The sequence below is a fragment of the Eulemur rufifrons genome, chromosome 19, assembly GCF_041146395.1.
Source record: "Eulemur rufifrons isolate Redbay chromosome 19, OSU_ERuf_1, whole genome shotgun sequence".
Classification (NCBI taxonomy): Eukaryota; Metazoa; Chordata; class Mammalia; order Primates; family Lemuridae; genus Eulemur; species Eulemur rufifrons.
Genome location: NC_091001.1, coordinates 87,426,532 through 87,451,548, shown reverse-complemented (window position 1 = coordinate 87,451,548; position 25,017 = coordinate 87,426,532). Strand labels below are relative to the sequence as shown.

The 25,017-nt window shown below is 42.7% G+C and overlaps 1 protein-coding gene across 1 annotated transcript in view; it reads left to right on the top strand.

The window, feature by feature from the left end:
* The first annotated feature begins 1,557 nt into the window (after window positions 1-1,557).
* Window positions 1,558-25,017, top strand: part of QPCT (glutaminyl-peptide cyclotransferase) — a 30,534-nt gene continuing 7,074 nt past the window's right edge. The window contains exons 1-4 of the mRNA XM_069494653.1: window positions 1,558-1,782; window positions 10,045-10,191; window positions 16,094-16,372; window positions 24,310-24,486. Of these exons, the coding sequence (XP_069350754.1) occupies window positions 1,660-1,782; window positions 10,045-10,191; window positions 16,094-16,372; window positions 24,310-24,486 (726 nt within the window). The 5' untranslated portion in view covers window positions 1,558-1,659. The remainder of the gene's footprint in view (window positions 1,783-10,044; window positions 10,192-16,093; window positions 16,373-24,309; window positions 24,487-25,017) is intronic.

Sequence of the window (25,017 nt, the reverse complement as noted above, 5' to 3'; positions counted from 1 at the left end):
GGTTTTGTTCTGAATATCAAACCCATCAATAGAAAGTTCTTAAGTGGTCTGATTATCTGAACTGTCCATGGATGTAATAAAGAAGCTATTTAATTTTAAGTCTGGAGATTTAAATTTTCACTCAAAACTCTCAGACATGAATAGGGTTAGCAATTCTGAAATCAGAAAAGGAGATACTTCCATCCTGTCTTCCCCTGTAGCTCCAGAGGAGGGCAGAACAGTGTATTCCCAGGGAAGCCCTCTCTCTTTTTACAAAACTCACTCTTACAGCCCAGACTAGGAAAATGTTAATAGAATGGGTGGGCCTTCTGTCAGGCTTCATTACCTTCAAAGGTTTGCTCTCTGGGAAATAGTTCTATGTCAGTGTCCTTGTTCTGATTTTTTGGGTAACTATATGTTACTGGGAGATGACTCAGGGCAGGCCAAGCCCTGATCCTCACTGTGGAGAAACAAGAGGATGGTGAAGTAATTGTCTTGACCGTTTAGACCAGAAATTTATAGACAAAATTGAAATGTTTTCCACCCTCTAGGATTATCTGGATAACAATGACCTTTGATATTACAAAGTTATTAAAATTGTTTTGGGCTATTCCTTTTGGGGGCATGCATTGGAGAAGGTGACTGCCTTCAGAGCCACTGTGAATATTTTAGATCTCAATTATTTCAGATAATTACTTCAACCATACTTTTTTTGTTTTTTGAGAACCTGGAAGAGTGCAGTGACGTCATCATAGCTCACTGCAACCTCAAACTCCTGGGCTCAAGTGATTCTCCTGCTTCAGCCTCCCGAGTAGCTGGGACTACAGGCTCACATCACCACGCCTGGCTAATTTTTCTTTTAGTAGAGAGGGTCTTGCTCTTGCTCAGGCTGATCTCAAACTCCTGAACTCAAGCGATCCTACCACCTCGGCCTCCCAGAGTGCTAGGATTACAGGCGTGAGCCACCACGCCTGGCCCTCAACCATACTTCTTAATCTGGGAGTATGATGATCTGTCTTCTAGGAGGCTAATTTGGGAGTATGATGGTCTGTCTACCATGAAGTAAGGCAACTATTTGTGAGAAAAAGGAGAAAAGATCAAGATGCACTGTTACAGAGGAAATACTTTTTCTTGAGAGTTCCAGTCCAGACCTTCTTTAGTATCCTCATCTGTAAAATGGGATTAATGGGTTAAATGAGGGAACATCAGAAAAGCACATAGGAAAAGCGTTTGGTTCAGTGTTCAGCAAATGTTGAGTCCCTGTTCCCCTGTTCTTTAGGAGCTGTGGGAAACGCTTCGTACGTAAGTCCCGGGAACTGGTGAATCCTTCCTTCCCTTTCTATTCCCCGCTTTGGCATTGGAGATCATATTATAAAAAGGCTCTTCCATGTCCCTTCCTTCCTTCCTTTCATCCTCTCCAAGATAAGGAAGTGGCCGTCTTTGTTGGCTCGGATTCGGAAGCTTGTGTCACCCAGGGCCTCCCGCCCCGGGGTTGCTAAGGTCCGGGGGAGGAGGGCTGCGGCTGCGGTCTGCGCGGCGCAGCGGGAGGCGACCAGGAGGCGATGGGGAGGCGGGCGCAGTCGACCCAAGGGTGGAGAAGTGGGAAGGCGAAGGACGCGCGTTCCCGGGCTCGTGACCGCTGGCGGCCAGGGGAACGGGAGCCCAGACAGCCTGGGAGAGATGGCAGGCGGCGGGGACCGGCGCGTCGTGGGCACCCTCCACCTGCTGCTGCTGCTGCTGGCCGCCCTGCCCTTGGCAGCCTGGGCGGTCAGTCCTGGCGCCGCAGCCTGGACTGAGGAGAAGGTGAGGGGCTGTTTCGGCTGTGATGGTACCTGAGCGGCTCTTGGCGGCGGCGGGGACCCCTGGCCCTGCCAGCCCTACCTAGACAGAGCGGGAGGCGGGCCAGGGCCGCGGTCCCCAGCCCAGGCACTCGCGCCCTGACCGGTGCCTGAGGACTCCGGGCTCTGCGTCCTCGCCAGGGTGCCTCGGCTGGCCTCGGGGCTGCTTTGAATACGCCAGGGGGCTGGGTGATGTCACCGGCCTCCCCTCGGCTGCGGTCTGACGGGGGTGCTGATAGGTACAGGAAGTGTGTCTCGCCTGCGGTGGCTGAGCGGGGAGGCGAGGGCGCATCGCCGCCCACTCGGAGCCCTGAGACCAGCCATCCCCTCGCTCCGCTCTCGGCCGCCAGGGTGCGGCGCGCCTGGGGGTGTGCCCACAGCTCCCCGCCGCTGCATCCGAGGATGCTGTCGGGGCCAAGTGCCCCTGCAGTCTCAGGGCAGATTTTTAAGCGAATTGCTTATCGGCCTTTTGGCTAAGATCAAGTGCAGATTTTTAAGCGGGGCAACTCGAAATCAAGGACCTTAACTGGAGATCCACTTTACTTTAAAATCATATTTTTCCTTAAAAGAGGGTACATGTTATTTTCAGAGAAATGTATCTAGCTGTAGGTGAAAATCTCATATAAGGAACTTAGGATAAGAGTGATTTGCAAGTTCCCTTGTGTGAAGTAAATCGGTTTACAATTATTTCCGTTTCTTGTGTAACACTTTTGTGCAAATGTTGATGGTATTAGAGTAAAATGGTATGTTTATAAAGATACTAAGAAAAGCAGCAAAGTAAAGAGATCTAAACTTTGACAATGTGATTGACAGATCTTTTCAATGCTTACAGTGTGCCTGTATTTACTCAAGCGTTTGCAATACAGGGCACACTGGTGAATGCTCACTCCTGCCCAGACACATGCATGTGTATATGAATAGCCCGCTTCAGTTCTGGATCATGCTTACTTGGCTTCCCCATTCAGAGGCCGCCCTCACACACGGAGACGACCTGCCCCTGAGAACCTGGTGGGGGTGAAGGCAGTCAATGCAAGGACTTCAGTGTAAGAAAAAACAACTTCTTCAGTAGAAGAAGCCCCATAAAGAAGAACGTTGAATTACACAAACAAATTCTCTCCTCTACTTCACAGTGAATCCCCTTCTGGTCAGAAATTGGGAAAAGAATATTAAAAATCAGAATGTGGAGCCACACTGAATGTGCCTTTATGATACATCTAAATGGAAGGGAATAAACGAGACGGAGACTGAATGAACTACTCTAAAAAGATCATTTGTAGGTGTGTGTAGGCAGGAGGAATTTGTGGGTGGGAAAAGGAGCTGTGAGTCTTCAAATGTTTAAAACTAATGAGAATTTAGCTTTTGAGAAATGTCTTTTAAAGCATGAAGCCCTTTTGTATTTATCTTAGAAAGCTTCTGATCACTGTTCTATGGAGAAACTGAATGCTTTCAAATGGTATAAGCAAATGAAGCAAACGGTATAAGCAAATGGCAATCAGCCATGACATTTCCCAATTTCTAGCTCTCTTCCCCCTTATTCTGTAGGCTTTCGTAAAGTCTTGCAGCCTGGGAGATGAATCAGCCCACACTAAAATACATGCCTTCCTGCTTTTTATGGCATTTGACTATCGTAATCATATGAGGTATGACCTTGGTACATGGGTCAGCCAACAGGTGAGGCGTGGTAAAGAAAGCATCCATTTCAAAACCCGTTTGCTTTGTTTTGAAATAAAGGTGTGTCTCTTTTAGAGTCACTAAATATGTAAAAGTAGATCAACTCCAGTTTATGGTTGTATTCAGAGACTATGATTTCATTATTTGAAATCTGGAAACAATTTTTCTATAGTAATAATATGATAAATTATTAGACTGTCAGGTGGGTGCACAGATGTATATTTAGGGGCATTGGTGTCTGGGTACCAGGTGTCTCATATAACCACAACTATCTCATTTGAACTTCACAGTACCCCTGTGAGGAGGGTACATTGATCCCCAATTTATAGATGAGGAAACTTGACTACTGTGTACTAGCGAATTGAAGACCTAAGTTTTGGCTGAAGCTGAGATTTTTCCTTTCCTCTTCTACTCTCTTCTCTAAAGGTAGGTGGGTCCTGGTTGATGTACACAGAACAGTGCCCAGGTAGCGCAGGAGTGTGGGGGTAGGGAGGTTGGAAGGCCAGAGGAAGACCTTATTTTCCCTTTCTGGGTCATGGCAGACCCTAAATGGAGTTCCAAAACAGGTAGTTTGTTTTTGGTACCTTCTCTTCCCCCTTATTTTCCCCTTTCCTTGATGTCCCTCTTGTAGCTCAAAGGTCATTATTCTGGGGGTTGATCCATATTCCAGAGTTACTTCTCCTGACTTCTTCCCCTCCTCTCTTGATCCCCAGCCCTGTTCCTTTAGTACAGGCCCATTAGTACAACATTGGCAGCCAGCTGTTAAAAGCAATCTCATTAAATCAGTCCTCTCTTAGGTGCAAATGACTGATGGCTGTTGAAAGGGCTTCATATACTTGCTTTATTATTTATTTATTTATTTATGTGTTTTTCTAAAATTGCTTGTTTTCAGACATATGCTTTTTTTTTTTTAAAAAAGACAAGGTGTCACTCTGTTGCCCAGGCTGGAATGCAGCAGCAGAATCATAGCTCACTGCAGCCTTGAACTCCTGGGCTCAAGCAATCGTCTTGCCTCTGCCTCCAGAGTAGCAGGGACTACAGGTGTACCACCAGGATTGGGGAATTTTTCTTATTTTTTTGTAGAGTGGGGCTCTCGGAGACATTGCCTAGGCTGATCTGGAACTCCTGGGCTCAAGCAAGCCTCCTGCCTTGGCCTCCCAAAGTGCTGAGATTATAGGTGTGAGCCACTGTGCCCAGCAGGGCTTCATATGTTTTTTAAAAAAGATATTAGCTCTAATAAACTAAAAAGTATGGCTTCTATTGAAGTCTCCTAATTATAAAGTTAACATGTGCTTATTTTAGAAAACTTGGAAAATACAGAAAAGTATACTAAAAAGAAAACTAATGTCACCCATAATCCCACCATTTAGAGATAGTTAATAGTTATTAGATAGCAACACAATTGCTGTTAATAATTTTGGTGTTTTTATTTCTAGTTCTCTCTCTCTCTGTATATACATACATACATATACATACACATGAAGAATGAGTGAGCTAACCCATGTAAGGCACTTATCACAGTGGCTGACTTGTGGTAAATGCTCAATAAAGGTTAATTGTTTATTTTAAAAATAAACACACATGAATATTTATTTCATACTAGAGATTGTGCTGCATATACAGTTTTATATTTTGTTATGTTGCTTAATAGTATGAATATTTCCTTAGGCCAGGAAAATTCATTGAAAGCCTCAGTTGATGATTGTAAAATCATCATCATTCTATAATTTAACTGTTTCTCTATTCTTGAATATTTAGATTATTTTCAAATTTTCTCTATTATAAAGCTGGGACCCAATGTATTTTAATTGGTAGAATTTTGCTTCATTATAACAAAGATGAAGTAGAAAAATTCAAGTTATATTGGGGATGGAGGGACAGATTTTTTGAAGGGAGGAACCACATACAGGAGAGTTGGTTTCACCTGGGAGTCCTCCTCCAGGGTCAGCTCTGGTAAACCATTAACTGCTCTCTCTAGCATGTCACATTTTTCTGCTTCTGGAGCCGTATGTATTCTGAAATATCTAGAGTTCTAAAAGTTCTAGGGTTTCTCCTTTCCACGGTTCTAAGGGTCCTTAGCCATCCACTCCTCGTGGATGGTTCTCGTGGAAGCAGTGATGGACGCTCCAAGGCAGGAACAGGGAGCTCAGCGGTGGGCTGGCTGCTGGTAGGGAAAGAAAGACAAAATGTCATTTTGGGCTGGGTACGGTGGCTCATACCTGTAATCCTAGCATTCTGGGAGACCGAGATGGGAGGATCACTTGAGGTCAGGAGTTTGAGACCAGCCTGAGCAAGAGCGAGACCCATCTCTACTAAAAATAGAAAGAATTAGCTGGGCGCGATGGTGCGGGCCTGTAGTCCCAGCTACTCAGGAGGCTGAGGCAGGAGGATTGGTTGAGCCCAGGAGTTTGAGGTTGCTGTGAGCTAGGCTAATGCCACTGTACTCTAGCCCAGGCAACAGAGAAAAAAGAAAAAAAAAAAAAAGAATGTCATTTTGGAGTTTCTACCATCTGGTAGGTAAGTACTATAATATCCATTTTACAGATAAGGAATCCTTTCTTAGTCACAGCTAGTGAAGGCGATGGGATCTGACTCTAAATTGTTGTGTTTAAAGCCTGCATTGCTCTGCTTTTAAGTAGAGGGCTGCTTGCATTTAAAAAAAGACAGATGTTGTCTTATTCAGTCCCCAACTCTTCCCCAACTGCATTTGTAATGTCAGTGGCATCTGACACACAGAAGGAGTTCAGTAAATGCTGGCTGAGTTGACTTTGCAGGCAGGCAGAGGTGTTAATCTGAGGGCTGCCTGGGAGACAGTCATATGGGATGGAAACTGGACTTGAATTGGCTGCACTTCTGCAATGATCTCCCTTTAACTCATTGGTTTGGAACCTCAAATTCCTCTGTGAACTGGGCCAGCTCTACAAATTATGAAATTAAAACCCTCTTTGGCCTGGCACCATGTGATTAGCATAGAGGAGATTCTTTAGGATATCTGGTTCACACCATTTTAGCTGAAAGATTCTTGTCACCCAGAGCAGACTTATTGTCCTTTCTGCCTGGATGAAAAGACAAGGCAGGGGCTGTAACAGAGCCTCCTTCCTCTGAGAATGCCTGCACCAATAGAAAGTGCTCTAAGTGCCTTTCGACTGAAATGAACCTCCAATAATTCGGGTTTGCACTTACCATTGGGTTCAACACTGTTGTTGCCTCAGTTACTTTCCTCTGCTGAGCCCACACTTTCTTCCCAGGTTTCCTCTCTTACTTGTTCTTCTCATCTCCACGTAGGTTTTATATTTATGAGTTCTGAGAGTAACACTCCTTAAAAATTGAATGCGTGCTATTTAGGTTGGGAAAGTCAACTGCTCTTCCATACAGGGCTTTAATGAATAGAAGGGCTTAAGTAATCAACTGAGTGTGGTGGTTTCCTCTTCTCTACCCTTCTCTGACTTGGAAGCTTTAGCTCTGTGATTTCACAGGGACATCTTTGCCCCAAAGAGGCAAGGTGAGACAGGGCTCTTTACTGAAGTATGTTAATTAAATGGTTGAGCCCAGGAGATTGGGGAACAAACACCTGTGAGTCTCTAAATTCATGAGCATTGATGAGCCTGTCTGCTGAATTTACCCTTTATTCATCGATTAAGCATTTTTTAGTGCTGGTTGCCAACTAGGTTTCATCCATAGTATGTCTTACAATTAGAGATGCTGGAGCAGGGGGCATTTATTTTGTTCCTGTTTTTTCTTAACTATCTTAAGAGCTTTTTCAAGCCTCTATAAATCACCCATTTAAACATGAGCTTGATTCCTTTTCACTGTGGACATGGAGTGAAGGATTATGTAGGCTCTGGGGTAGGGTAATGGATAATAAATAGATATGAAGCCACTGCTCAAAGAGCCTTTGACATAACAGGTCTTGATTGTCACAGTGACTACCTGGGCTAACCCAGCTCAGAAGCATTAACTTCAGAAATTCAAAAAGAGCAAAGCCCACTGACATTGAACCACAGCACTTGCTGGCCCATTGCAAGAGGCGGACACTTGTCTCTTCTGTCTTTATACTTGCTTGTGCATTCAACTGATTCGATATTTATGGACAGCAAACATGCCCCTTTTACTCTATTATTATGTAAACACAGTCTTAGCAAAGATAGTTTTAGAAACATAGTTAATCTATTGATTGCTTATTTGATGCATTTACCCAATATTTATTGAATGCTCAGTAGGAACCAGGCCCTGTGTATATCCTGTGTGGGGGAGAGTGGTAAACACGAGAGAGTTTCAGCCCTCATGGAGCTGATGGCCTGTATGAAATCCAGACATTAGGCAAGTAAACACACTAAGAAGTGGCCTCCAAGCTGCGACCTGAAGTGACAGGAATTAGCCAGGTGAAGAGGAAGGGAAACAGCCTGAAAGGCAGAAGGCACTGCAGATGTCAAGGTCCCAAGGGAGCAGAGCCTCAGAGCACTTGAGCGCCTGGACGAGTGCCAGAGTGACAAGCATGGTGAGAAGCGACAAGGGGAAGAGATCAGACAGGCTCCTGTTGGCTGGATTAAGTAATAATTAACCATGGAGGTCTTCCGACCTCTCGCCTCCGTTTTCCTCTTTTTCTGTCTGTACGTTTCTATTGTTTTGTCTTTGAGCTTCAGCTTTCTTCTAAAAGGGCTATTTGAGAGCTAACATGAGGACTTAGATCCTGGAGGTACCAAGACATTTAAAGGCTACAGTGACAAATTTATTAAGGAAATATATTTTAAAATGTATCACCACTAAACAAGCACAAACCTTCTGATGTTCAGGCACAGCATCCGCATTCAGGAGCAAACTGGAAGGGCGACAATGAGGCACGAGGCAGAGTAGGACTAGCACGGGACTGGGAAGCTGCAGACCAGGGATCTTTTTATGGACTTACTGGTAACTCTCCTGCCACCTTGGAAGTTGGCTGGTTTCTATGAACCTCAGTTTCCACTGATACCAGTCAAGGAGGTTGGGCTAGATCATCCCTAGGGGCTTTTCCAGCTCTAAAATGCTTTCTATATCTCTTTAGTGTGTGATAGAAGGGAATAGCATTCTATATTTACTGTGGCAGTTTACATATATTAGTTCACTTAATTCTAATGACTCTAGGATGTAGGTGTTATTACCTCCATTTTACAGGTGAGGAAACTGAGCCTTAATGAGGTTGAGTAACCTGGCCAGAGTTACAGCTAGTAAGTGGTGGGGTTCTAAGTTGAGAGGGTCTGTCTGATCCCACAGCTCATGCTCTTTGCATGATAGATACTGGAGAGTAATGCAGAGCCATCTCAAAGTGCAGGTGAGTATAAGTAATTAGGCACTAAGCATTCTCTAATTCCAGTCTCTCAACAGCTGCATCAAGTGGTTCACGTGGAGTGAAAATACTCACATGATTACTTAAACATATTCAACTAACACTGGTTCTAGAAGGAACTGTAAAATAGACAAGCCTCCCCCAATTTCTGTTTTGCATTTCAAAGAACTCACTATCCTTATGTTACCCTCATCATTCACCAGGTCAGTCACTCTCTTTCCTTTGCGAAGTAACACATTCCGTTAGGAAGTGCCTGAAAAACACGCAACGAATGAATGAATGATTTGTCATTACTGGTCTCATAAGAAAATACAGAACATGTAAAGTCATACCCCAAAAATACAAGTTTAAATGTTATGTTTATTTAACTTTTTATTTTAATTTAATTTAATTTTTTTTTTTTTTTTTTTTAGAGATAGGGTCTTGCTCTGTTGCCCAGGCTGGAGTACAGCCTCCAAATCCTGGGTTCAAGCAATCCTTCACCTCAGCTTCCTGAGGAGCTGGGACTACAGGTGTGCACCACCCTGCCTGGCTAATTTTTTTTTATTTTTTTTAGAGATGGGGTCTTGCTATGTTGCCCAGGCAGGTCTCGAGCTCCTGGTCTCAAGCTATCCTTCTACCTCAGCCTCCCAAAGTGCTATGATTACTGGCATGAGCCATCACCCCAGCCATTTTTTAGCCTCTTAAGTTTCACTTAACTAATATATAAGTATACCTAAGAATCTGAGCATTAATAGAATATTAAAATAATTTTAGAGCCTGGTGAAGTGGCTCACACCTGTAATCCCGGTGACTTGGGAGGGCAACAGAGAGAGAGACTCTGTCTCTAATAGATAAATAGATAAATAAATAAATAAAATAATTTTAACTGAAGATAAAAAGTTTACTATTTAGTGGGTTATAGAATCATCAAGCTCAGGCTGAAAGGAATTGCTACATTCATCTGAGTCAGCACTGTCCAATAGAAATAGATAATGAAATGTACAGATGTAATTCTAAATTTTCTAGTAGCTACGTTAAAAAAGCAGTAGGTAAAACTAATTTTAATAACATACCTTTGCTGGGTGCGGTGGATGTAAGGGGACAATTTTAAAGTTGAATGGTTTAATTTACCTCATTTGACATAAAAGTTATCCTTTATTTTGAGGGCTAGAGCAATTAACTGCAAATGTGTGAGGATCTTAAACATATTAGGAAACCATAGCCAGTGAAACAATTGTATTTAATCCTCAGAATTATCACCAACCAGCCATACTGAATTCATCATCTCTTCGGCAAATTGCGGAAGGCACCAGTATTTCTGAAATGTGGCGAAATGACTTACGGCCCTTGCTGAGAGAGCGATACCCTGGGTCTCCCGGAAGCTACGCTGCTCGTCAGGTGAGAACACGGCACACAAACCTCAAGGTCGTTGAATACTTTGCCCTCACATGAGAGATAATGTTATGGCTGAAGTTCTAAGTTGTCTAATATTCAGATCTGTCCTCTCATTACTCACCAAATAAGCAACCAAGAAAATCAAACAACTGAGGGTAAATGTCTGTTCTGAATTAAGTGATGTATGTTAATCTAAATGAGTTTACGTGTGAAATCTTTGTCTGGGGTACATCAGAGTCCCAAGTCCTTAACTCTTGGCCATTTCAATGACACACCCCCACATTCCCAACCAGGTTTTCTTGAATCCTAAACAACCAACATCATCGGCCTTAGACAGTCCTTGCTTGCAGGTTCCGGGCCAGAAATGTCATGGTACTGTCCCCTTAGGGAAATTGTATTCTCCCTGGAGGGAGGATTAAGGCCAGTGATAAGCTACTTTCTCCAGGACAGTGCTTCTCAAACTTCTGACTCTGACCCATTTTATATACACAAACATACTCATATATTTAACTGAAACAGAAGTTCTATGGAAAATACTCTTATTACCTGCCTTTCACTGATATTGTTAATTCTGTTTTACTAGTTTTAAAAAAAAAATGCTGGTCATGACCCACTACACTGATTTCAAGACCCCCTGGTTTTACTGCGGATGTTTGGAAGACACGGCTATAGAGGGTAGAATAAGCCAGAAGCTGGACTAGACCTTGAGTATCACTTTGCTTCCTTAGTGTCAGTCTTCCTAAGCATTCTGAAACCCCACCTCTGAATATCTGTTTTTTCAAACTAGCCCCATTTTAAGGGGCAGCTTGGGAAGGAATTGGGACTGGCTCCTCACGTCCCTCCTTTGAGACTACTCCACCTGCCTAACTCCTCAGGCAAAAGACAGTGGCACCCATTGCTGTGCCCAGAGTGAGATTTGCAAGGCCCGGCCCCAGGGCCCTTCCTTTCTATACACTGTGTGTCATTTGCCCCTCAAGTCTATCCCAGCCAGCTGTGTGTCTGTTGCCCCACTGGCCTCTCGTCTTCCATCTGAACAGCTCCTGCTCCTCCTAAGGAATTAGGTGGTGGAGACCCTAAGAGCACCTTAGTTCTTTCTAACGTTTATGCCAAGTGAGGAATAATAGTGATGATGGCTGACTTTCACCAAGCGCTTTTTCCAGGTCAGGCACTTTACTGAGTTCTTTGCATAGATCATCTCATTCAGTCTTCACAACGGTGCTCCCGTGTGGCATCTATTATTGTTCCAATGTTATGGATTGAAAAAGACCTGAGGTTTAGGAATATGAATTAACTTGCCAAAGGTTCTACATGCACTAGTGACGAGGCCAGAACCTGCTCGACTTCTCCATCCTATCACTGGAGAGCTGGGAGGAACCAGCTCTGTGGTACGTGCGCTCAAACGTCTCTAGCTCTGCATCTTCTCATGGCTAAGTTGGAGAGAGAGGGATGTACCATTCATTTCAACAATGTCCTTTGGGCCTCATCTCCCAGGCATCTTCTTAAAAGAAGGGCAGAGCACTTACTGGCGCTTTCTAAAATCCTCAGTTTCTCAGTAGAAAAAAATCTAGGTCTACAATGCTTGCTCGACTCCTTACAGCCCCATACTGTTTGCCCAGAAGGCCATATATACCAGGAAACCAGGTACATACTTGGAAACTACATGCAGTTTCAGTCAGGCCTGAGGTCCCTCACCTGTGGGCTATAGAAATTCATAAACACAACAAACATTGCTGTTAGATCTTTAGCTTCAACAGAATGCAGTATATAGCATAAATGGTATACGGACACTGTTGTGATTAAAAAGATACATATTCATTTAAAAGAGTTACTGAAGCCACAATACCATTTTCCAGTGTCACGTGGGGTGGAAGCAAATGAGAAATTTATTGGCAATATTTTAGAATGTGTTGGCAACTACTGCTGGGCTGCCTGTGTGCAGTCTGGCTGACGGTTGTGTTACACAGCTCACTGAAGAGATTCGGTTTATAATTTTTTGAGAAGAAAATGACCATGAGTTTATAGAGACCTGTCCCCTAAGCTGTGGAAGACAAAGGCATTCTCATTTGGAAAATGAGGTAGATGACAGAGGTATTATGAGGGAACTACACTAATGGCCTTAATTTGACCAGGATTATATCTTTTTATTCAGAACTGAATTTAAACAAGAATGATAGATTTTTTTTTCCTCCTGAGGCCTTTTGAGAACTAGATCAGATGCTTTATAATTTATAGAGTTTCAGGGTTGTAACTTGAGAGACCTTCAAATATAAAAAAGAGTGTGAACTTGATATAAAATTGGTTAGTGAATTAACTTTTGCAATTATCAATAAAGATGTGCATTGCAATCGATTCTCCTAGAGAAAGATAATATTTGGGGGGACCCATATCCCACATTTGGTATATTTATGGCCTCTGATCAATGAGCCCAAAGTTGCCTATTGGATTATTAGAATATTTTTATTTTGAGGAGATAATTTATTTGCAAAATAAATAATTCAAAGGCATTAAATTTCAGAGGATTTCATTGATTTCTGTCAAAGGTAGGAATAAAAAATAAATTTAAAAATTAGGATGATAAAGTCTCACAAAGGGGCAAACAATGTCGTTTGTTTAAAAGAGGAAAACCAGGCCAGGTGCAGTGGCTCACACCTATAATCCCAGCATTTTGGGAGGCTGAGGTGGGAGGATTGCTTGAGGTCAGGAGTTCAAGATCAGCCTGGACAACATAGTGAGACTCTGTCTCTATAGAAAATAAGAAAAATTAGCAGGGAGCAGTGGCATGAGCCTGTAGTCCCAGCTTCTGGGAGGCTGAGCAGGAGGATTGCTTGAGTCCAGGAGTTAGAGGCTGCAGCGAGCTATGACTGGGCCACTGCACTCCAGCCTGGGTGACAGCATGAGCCCCTGTCTCACAAATAAATAAATAAGTAGGTAAATAAATAAATGAATAAATAAGAGAGGCAAACTAGAAACTTCGGGTGCTAAAATACCCTACAGATACACAGTGCATCTGAGCAGCTGAAATGGAACTTCTTCAGGGAAAGGTATGTCCATCCCAGGGTGCAACCTCCACTCAGGAGGCTGGCCTGCAGGACTTGCATGCGGTACACCCAAGAAAGAAGAGGCACCTGAAGTCCTCAGTGGCAGTGCTCTGACAATGATGTACTTGCAAACTTAGGGCAAATACTGGAGAATCTCTTTCCTCCAAACAAACCTAGTCTATTGATGTCTACTGATATAATTCTCTCTCATAACCTGGAAATTAGAATTTAAGTTGAATTAAATGAGACGCAGGGTCATTCATTAATGTTAACTTAGAATAAATCTCCCCTGCCACCCTGTTGGGAAGTAGAATGTCATATAGTAGCCTTTCTACACCTCCCCACATCTCCATCTCTGTCTTTGTATTTTCTTCTTTTTCTCTCTGCTCAATCTCCATCTGTCTTCATCTTTGTCTCAATCTCCCTCCCTCCCAACTCCCTCTGTCTTCCCTCATTTTAAAACACAGATGTGGCATGCCTAGAGGGCCCAGCCTTTTGCTGCTTTGGAGTTGGGGAAGCACAGCTGTTTAGACCCCGTCACAGCCAAGCACTCCCTGCTCAGGAGCACTGTAGCGAGAAAGCAGGCGTTGGGAGAGCCTCCTCTAGAAACCTGTGGGAACTCGCAGACTAAATCTGAAAGCCAAAAGCACAACAAGGGATATTGGTGACCTAATTAGATTATGCAGCCAATTTGATTGTTTATAAAGATGATTTATTTTGTTGCCACGATAAACAAAAGATATTTATACTGCATAAAAAAAGATCACTTCAGGGAAAACTCTCGGGGGCATTTGGTGATTCTTTTGTGGATTTTAGTGTCAATTTAGACATCAGAAATTATACCTGAGACCTGGTTACTAGTTGAGAAATGAGTTTGTGTGTGTGACTTCTCTGAGCAATGCCAACAGATAGATTTTTTAAAATCCCGACTTTGTAAAGTCACAGGCTGCTATTGGTGTTGGAGAAGCCCTTTTATGGTGCAGTTCATCATCTGGATACCAGATGTGCGGAGCATATGCTTTTTTTTTTAAGATGACCCCTTTTATGGAATTTTTTTTTCAAACTCTAGGAATAACTCGTTTTCATATTATGTGAAAAAGTTTATCTTAGATGAACAGTGATTTCTCTCTATTCAAACTATTAAAGTTTTATATCATATAATTTTATATATTCTCATTGAATCAACTTATACTTACTGTTACAATGACACCATATTTACTGATAATGTAGTGACCACTGTGAGCAAAGCACAATACTAAGAATTTTGGAGAATAACAAAATAAGTGAGTTCTGAACTTCAAAAAGGTTATAAACATTGCTTTTGATAATGTGAAAAGACAGCATGAAAACTTTTAACAGAAAAGGTAAGGTACTGCATACATAATACTATTTAGGACAAAGTCCATCTGCTACAAAAAGCAAGGAGTGAACAGCTGGGGAATCATTTGTTTATTTGGCTTTTGCAGAACTGACTGTAGAAGCAGTGTCCTCCCCCTTGTTCAGTCTCCCTCTCCATGGAAGCTTCCTGCTGCAGTTTTTCCAAGGCCCTTGCCTACGTGTCATGTCACATTAGTGAGTGGCAGGCCACAGGAGACTTGGCTAGGATAGAAAATACTGTATTTCCTTGGGGGGGAAAGCTCCTATTAGTTTCCAGTTATTCATTTATCATCCTTAAGGTCCATCCCTACTGGATGTTAATCGTTGGACAAATTATTAGTTATTTTGATAGTTTGCCATTTGACTTTTTAGAAAATAATTTAAGGCAACTTACAATATTTGAAAAAACGGAACACAGCAAGAAAGAAAAATGAGGCCAAGGGAAAATAAGGTTGGGAAAAGGCAAATGAACCCGCAATGAACTCACCCACGAATTCTGGGGTCATAAAGAAGATACTTTCAGTTCCTGCAGTGGTGCCACTTTTTTACATGTTGCTTTCTTCCATCAGCCACTGCATTGCCCATAAAGCCCAAGGTGACCAGGAAAGATGCGGAAAGAAATTGTATTTTATTTTTACCAGCATTTTCAGTGGGTCTGGACCTGCCTTGAGTGCAGAGGGAAAGCTGCTTGTTATGTCATTGTGGTTCGGAGTTGCTTATTGATTCTTACAGTGAGCAGAGATCTCAAATATCCTCCAACCATCCCTTGTTATGGGGGCTGTCTGTAATACATTATCCTTAGCAGGTGGGCATTACTATCTTTTGTTAGTGATCATTACATATGAAGCATTTGGTGGACTTGGGCACATGCTATGCATTTGGTACAAAAAGAGCTACCATTTGCAGTTCTTGCCCTCGAAGAGCTTAGCGTAGAGGTGGAGACCCGCATGACCCGGGCGTATGTGATTTCTCAAACATGTCTTCATAGCCTCCTAGAAATATTAAAAGTGGACGTTAGTATTACTGAACTGGGTCTCTATCTCCTAAATTATGGACATGTCCATAATATTATAATATTGTTAAGTGAGAAAAGCAAGGGGCAGAATAATGTGTAAAGTAGGATTCTTTTTCTATAAAAACATATACCCCTCTGCCAAATATATATGTTTGTATGCCAGTATAGTTTTGTACAAGCAAGGAGAAGATATGTGGAAAGATCTACATAGAACTATTAACACTAGTTAATATTAACAAGTGGCCAGGATTTATTGGTAAGGGAAAAGTTCGGGAGAGGAAGAGGATTAGCGTTTCCTATAAACAGGAAAAATGCTATTAATTACAAAGCCATTAATAGCAACATTATTGCTATTACTACAATCAGCATGTACTGCAATTTTAACTTAAAAAGCATCATATAAAATTTTAAAACCATAGTTAATAAATGAAAACTGCTTGTGTAGATCTGACATTTTGGTTTTTGTTTTGATCAGCACATCATGCGACGAATTCAGAGGCTCCAGGCCGACTGGGTCTTGGAAGTAGACACCTTCTTGAGTCAGACGCCCTACGGGTACCGGTCTTTCTCGAATATCATCAGCACCCTCAATCCCACTGCAAAAAGGCACTTGGTCCTCGCCTGCCACTATGACTCCAAGTATTTTGCCCATTGGGACAACAGAGTGTTTGTGGGAGCCACAGATTCAGCCGTGCCGTGCGCAATGATGTTGGAACTAGCCCGTGCCTTAGACAAGAAACTCCTTTCCTTGAAGGTACCTGTTTTCTGCTTGTTGGTTCCTAGGATAAAATATATTAGCAGCAACTCAGAGTGAATTCTAGAATCCTTGGGGGAGTGAGGAGGCCATTTAGACATGAAGACTTTTGGTACATTTTTATTCTCATTTGTTGCAAAATGATATGAGGTTGAATGAATATTAACTGGAAGATGACACAATTTGAAATGTCAACCAGGGGCAATAAACCTAAGATATGTGGCAGTGCATTCATTAATGGGCACCTGATTTCCCAGCCTTGAATACACATTAAAGTAAGCATCTCTTTGCCAAAAATGAAGGAGGAAGGTTGGTTCAGTCATAAGTATGAGAACTATGTTTATTTCTTCTTGCTTATAAGGCCATGAAACATCACAACCTTCTGATCTGAGAGATGGTGGCTCTTGAGTAGCGGGGAGGGAGTTGCTTTGCTCTGCTACTTCAGAGAGTGGGTAATTCAGACCTATCAAGATGAAAAACATGAAGCAGAAATGCATTATTGTTATTATCTGTGAATCTCGGCTCCATTTTATGTAGCATAGCAGAGCTTTTGTTATGCCCTCAGCTCAAAATACTTCTGGGACTCTCAGATGTTATTTCAGTCTCTGTTCTTAAGTGTATATCGGAAAAAAGTGCTAAATTAGATGAAAACGTTTTGTTCTGATATCACTCATAACCAAGTAAACACAACAAAGCAAAAACAAAAAACTTTGTTCACAGGCAACACACGCCTTGTTTCCCTCTCATAGCTTTATGAAGGGTCCAGCCTTGGGTTATAATAGCGGTAAAGAAGTAAAAGTTTTATCTTGTAATGGAAGTAATAGAGATATTTGGTTCCATTTTTGCTGGATGTACTTGAAGAAAGCAAGGATTGTTTATACCCTCTCAGTCTCCTTTTCACTTTTTTTTTTTTGGTTTTGTTTTGTTTTTTGAACCTTCTGTAATGCCTTTGTCCCATGCTCTGCCCTGCTTTTAACCAGGGCCCTTCCCCAGCAATTGGGGGAGGGAGTTTGAAAGCTGATATAAAAGTTTAATTTTTCATATTTGCGTTTCCAGTATAAGGATGTGAAATGAAATGAAGTATGACTTGAAGGCACTGTTCGGTGTTGTGGTTGTGTTTTTTCTCGGCGAGCTCCTCTAGCTTTTCCCACGTAGCTTAGACCCGCTGTTGGCGGCCAGAAATAGAAAGGCCTGAATGAGTTGTTGGTTGGGGGTCACCATTAAAAAAATTTTGAGTCAACACACACATTCTCTTAATTATCCTTTCTATTAAAGGTAAACAATGAAGTGGAGAATTTTAGAAAAGGGCTGTTTTTGAATGCAAACTTTGAGAGTATCAGATTTATTCTTCCAGTTATACTTTAAATTTATATTAAGGAGTTCTTTTCAGTTCTTCAGTTGTCATGGGTAGGTGGTGGTGGAAGCTGACCTGGAAGGCGGCTGGATAGTAGACTGAATTATTTCCAGTTCTTTCCCTCATGTTCTCTCTCCAGTAATAGGATTATATAAGGCATCCACATCCTTTGCCTTGTAACTTTGCTGTGCTTTCCCTCTGTAGCCAGTTGTGCTTCGTGCTTTCCCACCGTAGCCAGTTGTGCTTCCTCTCCCCTTCACTCTGGACATGGTGATTTGACTTGCCTTGGCCGATGGGATGTTAGTAGACGTGACACAAGCACAGGCTTGCTCTCCTGTGTCTTTGCAATTACCAGGAGAAGGGCATGCCCTAGCTGGCCACCAGCACCAGCAGGAGGACGAGAGACACGTGGAACAGAGCCTGCCTTGCTGACTGCAGGGGGAGGCAGAGCTGCTCCAGCCATACCCAGCCCGGATCAGTCATTCCCCAGCTGACCCACACAGCTTATATGTTCTGGGAGGATATGTAGTTGTTAAGTCCCTGAGTTTGGGGTGATTTGTTACATGATATTGTTGTGGCATTGGCTAACTGATATAGCATTGGATGGGCAAAGACTGCAGGTAATTTAGTGACTATGTGAGCACTGGTAACTAGGCATTTATAGTATTACCATGAAGACCTTCACAAATCAGGCCACTCAAGTACTAGGCTGAGTTATTAGAAATTGAAGGCCATGGCTATTTTCCTGCTAACCCTGAAAAGAAGCAAAAACAGCAGATTGCCTCATGGGACTCAGGATCAGTACCCACAACAGTCTACTGCTAAGTAAACTGATGCTAAGAAAACAGAATGAAGGGAAATTGTTGCACTGAGCGCTGGAGTCACCTGGGTGTTGAAATTTCAATGTGGCACCCGAACCAGCAAGCCTACAGGAGATGAAAACTATTAATACCTCCTTTTGCCTCTGCCATGGGCTTGAGCAGAATGGTCCTCATTCTGCTCTCGTGTTCTGTGACTATGCTGTCTGATTTGGAGCTAGAGCTTTGGAACTAGTCAAGGCCCTTTAAATAACTGGAAGCTTAGAATGCTTCTACTGAAGTATGCACCTTACACCTTTTGTTAATGAAAAATCTGTTTAGTTACTTAATACTTATTAAACCCTGAGTGCGTGTATATTGCCCAGACACATCCTCCGTTTAATGTTGTCACGGGTTATGGGAGAATCAAAGCAAAATAAACTGTACTTTTATATATATATATTATTTCAGAATATTATGGGGGAACAAATGTTTTGGTTACATAAATTGCTTTTGTACTGTTTGAGTCAAAGTTATAAGTGTGTCTATCAGCCAGATAGTGTGCACTGTACCCATTGGGTGTGAATTTACCCATCCCCTGCTCCCCCCTGCCACCTGCTGGATTTCCAATGGCTGTTATTTCCATGTCATTTTCTTGTAGTATAATAAATGAGCAACGTGAAGACAACTGAAATAACTGGCATACAAAAATAACTTAGTTTTCGGGTGATTGTTCTCCTTTTCATGATATCACCCTTAAAACAATGAGGAAAACTCCATTTTTGAAGAAACTAGAGAACATCTATTAATGGGGACCACAGTATGAAGAGAGAAGGTGGATGGAGAAATGGCAAATGACATATCAGAGTGGAGAGAAGTCACACTCTCTGGGAGGGGGGAGGAAATGGAAAAAGCCAGCTGGTCCCCTGACGGAATCCTGGAAAGGCTCAGGGACTGGAGGTGCGCGATGCACAGGAAGGCAGAGCTGAGGCAGGGGCTGGAGCAGAGAGTGTTTATACGTCTGTATAAGGAGTAGATATATAGATGAGAGATTCCCACCCCACCCCCGGCAGGTAGGCAAGTGCCCCACCTATGCCTTTGCAGGAGCTGAGAGAATATTTTTGCAGAGAAATTGAACCAGGGAGGTTCTGGACTTGGGGACACCAGGCATATAGGAGGGCAATAGTGAGGTGCCCCATGGAAGTTGGGGAGATTAGCCTAAAGTCTACACATTGAACAGTGAGATCTCCAGCACCAGAAAGCCAACTGCCAGTGTATGCCCATTAGATGGGAAACTGGAGGAGGCTTCTCCAGAGAATGTGAATCACCCCGCAGAAAAATCCCAGACAGTGACACTTGGTGATCCTCAGTGAAAACACTGACTGGAAGAAAGCAAAACAAATAGTAAAAATTGAAAAATGAGGTGGGAGGAAATAGAGTACAAGGAGCTGAAAATAATTTAAAGGACACGATTTTTAATATCCTTACAGAGATAAGAGAAGTTTTATCAATGAAACAAAAACAGAGTGCTACAATAACAGAACAATCACAGAATAAGAAAGAGCTCTTGGAAATTAAAAATTCTGTTTTCAAGATTTTATTTTTTATTTATTTATTTATTTTTTTTTTTTGAGACAGAGTCTCACTTTGTTGCCCAGGCTAGAATGAGTGCCGTGGCGTCAGCTTAGCTCACAGCAACCTCAAACTCCTGGGCTTAAGCGATCCTACTGCCTCAGCCTCCCGAGTAGCTGGGACTACAGGCATGCGCCACTATGCCCGGCTAATTTTTCTATATATATTTTTAGTTGTCCATATAATTTCTTTCTATTTTTAGTAGAGACGGGGTCTCGCTCTTGCTCAGGCTGGTCTCGAACTCCTGACCTTGAGCGATCCACCTGCCTCGGCCTCCCAGAGTGCTAGGATTACAGGCGTGAGCCACCGCGCCCGGCCTTGTTTTCAAGATTTAAAAAAAAAATCAGTAAAATAGTTGAAGAAATCACTTTTCTTGAGAAAGGAACAATGATAAAAAAGAGGTGATATTACTTCTGGAGATTCATTCCAAGAATTCCAATAGGTCATATAAAAACTATTGAGAGGCCAGGTGCAATGGCTCATGCCTGTAATCCTAGCATTTTGAGAGGCTGAGGTGGGAGGATTGCTTGAGGCCAGGAGTTTGGGATCAGCCTGAGCAAGAGTGAGACCCTGTCTCTACAAAAAATAGAAAAAATTAGCCTAGTGTGCAACATCTGCCTGTAGTCTCAGTTACTTGGGAGGCTGAGGCAGGAGGATGGCTTGAGCCTAGGAGTTGGAGGTTGCAGTGAGCTATGATGATGCCACTGCACTCTAGCCTGGGCGATAGAGCAAGACCTTGTCTCCAAAAAACAAATCCAAAACCAAAACAAAGCAAAACAAGAAAACTATTATTTTTTTGAGAATGGCATTGGACTTCTCAATAGAAACCTTGGAAGCTAGAAAACAATGCAATGAAATCGTGCCTGAAATATTTTAAATAAAAATAATTTGCAACCTAGAATCCTCATACCCAGCCAAATCAAATAGAAGACTAGAATGAAGACATTTTCAGACATAAGTCTAAACGATTTTCACTCCCATATACTGTTTCTTTTTTAGAAGTTGCTTAAAGATATGCTCCAGCAAAATCAAGGAATAAATCATGGAAGAGAGAGTCATGGGGTTTGGGTCTCTGGCAATCCCATTTGGGAGAGGCAGAGGGAGTCGCTAGGGTGATTGTGTGAGGGGAGACCTAAGAGAACAGGTGAGCAGCAGGTCTAGGAGCCAGCCCAGGCTGGAGGTAGCAGGAGAGGGCTCCAGGAGGAGTACATCCATAAAAACAAAACCAGACAGACTCACAAGAGGCAAAAGTGCTATAGTATCTGGAGAGTTTGACCACAGAGATAAATTAGGCTCAAAGAAGACAAAGCAGGCCGGGCGCGGTGGCTCACGCCTATAATCCTAGCACTCTGGGAGGCTGAGGCGGGAGGATCGCTCAAGGTCAGGAGTTCGAGACCAGCCTGAGCAAGAGCGAGACACCATCTCTACTAAAAATAAAAAGAAATTATCCGGACAGCTAAAAATATATATAGAAAAAAATTAGCCAGGCATGGTGGCACATGCCTGTAGTCCCAGCTACTCCGGAGGCTGAGGCACAAGGATTGCTTAAGCCCAGGAGTTTGAGGTTGCTGTGAGCTAGGCTGACACCACGGCAGTCTAGCCCGGGCAACAAAGTGAGACTCTGTCTCAAAAAAAAAAAAAAAAAGACAAAGCAAATTAAAAAGAGAGGCACGTGGTGAGGAATGGTGGAAAATAGGTTTGCAGAAGCAGAATGAACTGGATTGAGGGGTGTGTGTGTATATATGGAGAGAGAAAGAGAGAGAGAGAGAGAACCCCAGCAGTTTTTGGTCTGAGTAACTGCAGGGTAGTGTTGCCATCAATCTAGCTAAGGGGACTGTTGGTAATGCAGGTTATTTCAGGAGGAATATCAGGAGGTGAGTTTTGACACTTTATGTTTGAGATGTCTATAAACATCTGTGTGGAGATGTTCATTTGGCAATCAAATATATAGGTCTGGAGATCAGGAGTGAGGTCAGGGCTGGAAATAAATTTTTTGGAATTTTTGTTGATATATATATATCTGTGTGTATATATATGTTTATATTGTTTATATCATGTGTGTGTGTATATATGTACATAATTTAAAGCCTCAGGAATAGATATCAAAGGAGTGAGTGTGCACAGAGAAGAGAACCAAGGAGCAAGTCCTGGTGCTCTCCAGCACTAAGAGGAAAGGGTGAAGGGAACCATCAGTGCTGACTGAGGTAGGGGGAATACGGTGTCCTAGAAGCCAAATGAAGAAACTGTATCCAGGAGGGAGTGATCCACTATGTCAAATGCTGCCCACAGCCAAGAAAGATGAAGATTGAGAGTTGACCATTGGTAGCAATGTAGACGCCACTGGTGCCCTTGACAAGAGCAGTTGCAGGAGAAGGTGAAGATAAAGCCTGACTGGGGCAGGGTTAAGAAGGGGAATTGGAAACAATGTGGGTAAACAATTCCCTCAAGGAGTTTTGCTCTAGATGGGGCAAAAAATAAACAAATAGGGCAGTATCTGGTGCAGATAGTAGGGCCAAACATTTTAAGGTAAGAGAAGCAAGAGCATGTTTGTAGGCTCATGGAAATTATTCAGCAGAGAGAAAAATTAATGATGTAGGAGAGAAATGGTATTGGCTAGAACAGTGTCCTTGAGCAGATGGGAGGGAATAGGATTTTGTGCGCAAGTGGAGAGACTGGCATCTAATATGAGCATGTCAAGAAGAAATCAAGGTCATCCGTTGGGAGTGAGGATGGGTGAGGTGCTAGAGAGAGGAGGAATATGAAATACCAGAAGATGCAAGAGTGAATGAACTAAGAAAATACTTGCCAGTCAACACGAAAGGCCAATCTGAAGTTTGTGGTCACATATTTTAAGCAAGACCAGAAAAATATCTGAATATTTTTCTCTAGTTAGATTTAGCTGCATGAGTGCAGGCACAAAGTAGGCAGAAAGATGGACCTAAGTTATGTTTTTGCCATGACAATTTGACCAAGCCAGAGAGAGGCGAGGGAGTTGAGGGCGTATGCAAGGGAGTGATTAGAATGATTGACTGGAATTTAAGCTAAACATGGAGTGAAGTGAGGACATTGTGAGGGTGAAGGACTGTGAAAAGGTGAAAGATGCAATAGATTAGGGTTTCTGGTGGGACTGAAGGATTATGGGGCTTAGAGTCCCAGACTAATCTGAAAGGTAAGAGTTGTTAGTGGAAAATCAATCAGGATCCTGCTCACCCTTCTTAGTTCTGCTCAAATACTCTTTCATAACACCTTTCTTGACATCTCAAGCATTCCACTTCTCATTCCATCCAATTTCCAGAGGACTTTTATGTGACATTTGTGGCCCTTGGCACATTTTGACATTCTCATGTATTTGTTTTATCTCTCCCTGACCCAAATGAAGTATATGTAGGCTCTTTCAAGGGAAAGGCTAAAATTATTATTCTGTGTGTCTCTGAAGCTCCTAGGGGAGATTTAAGTCTGAACTGAAGACTTAAATAAGGTGAGAAGCAAGAAGGAGTTGCAGTTGTTTTAGGCTGGATTCCCTAGGAAGTGCACTCAGATGTGGAGTTTAGCATTCAGGTCGTTTATTAGGGAGTGGCCTTGGATCAACACTGGTGGCAAGGAGGGGAAAGAAATGGGGTTGGGCAGAGGGAGAAGTTGAGCTGCAATATAGGATCAACAACAGCCTAGCCAACCCCTGGGGAACTCTGGAGGTATAGTGGCCATTTAGAGAGTCCCCAGGACCTATGCAGGTCAGCCATTGGATACGGGACACTCCCAGGAGAAGCAGCCAAGGCAGTTCCTAAAGTGACTAACAGCTTTCCCAGCAGCTAGGACAACACACCCTCCTGCAGAGGAACTGGGTGGCATATCACATTGTTCATCCCATCATAGCAATTTTGTAGTTTCAAAGTTCTCTGATGAATAACAAAAAATTGTAAGACTCCTATTTTCAGAGGAAGTGGGAAAAGGTGATATATATGGGTGAAGATGCTGGGAGGTGTGATGATTTTTGGTGAGGAAATGGTGAGAAATAAATGTTGGCACAGTTTCACTTGCTTGGGTATCTTCCTTTCTTCATGGCACATCTATCTTTTTGCCCAGTTAATAGGAAAGTGTGCTATTTTTTAATCATCACAGCATTTTTGCTATCTTTTTATTGTTCTTTTTACCAGAATGTTTCAGACTCCAAGCCAGATCTTTCACTCCAGCTGATTTTCTTTGATGGGGAAGAGGCTTTTCTTCACTGGTCTCCTCAAGATTCCCTTTATGGGTCTCGACACTTAGCTGCAAAGATGGCATCGACCCCGCACCCACCGGGAGCAAGAGACACCAACCAACTGCATGGCATGGTTAGTCTGTGTAATTTCCATGGCGCTGCAGCTGCAGGCTCTGCCTCCAGGGAAGAGGTTGCTAAAGCCAATAAAGACCTAATAATGCCATGGCATCCTTGGAGCAGAATGTTTATAATAGAACATTCCTTGGCAGGCATTGAGTTTTTGAGGAATCCCAGAACTAAAAAGAATGACTCTGGGTTAGAAGCCATGTTTGAGCTTAATTAAAATGATGTAAAAAAATCAGATTAAGGAAACATCAGATGCATTTGGGTCCAATGGGAGCACATTCCCCCAGTACTGCATAGAGGTAGAGAGAGCAAACCCCTTCTCAGAGGCGTTTTTAAAGTCTGAGGAGCATGAGGTCCTGGGAAGTGTACTAAGAGGGGGTGGGAGTGAAGAATTTCCTCGGTGGCTTCACAACATTATAGTAACCCCAGAGTGTGTATGATATTTTGATGTGTTGGTTTTGATGTGGTATTTTTGACATGGGGATGGGGACATTTTGATGCTGCCTTAAAACCCTGCTATTATTACTAAGTAAGCCTT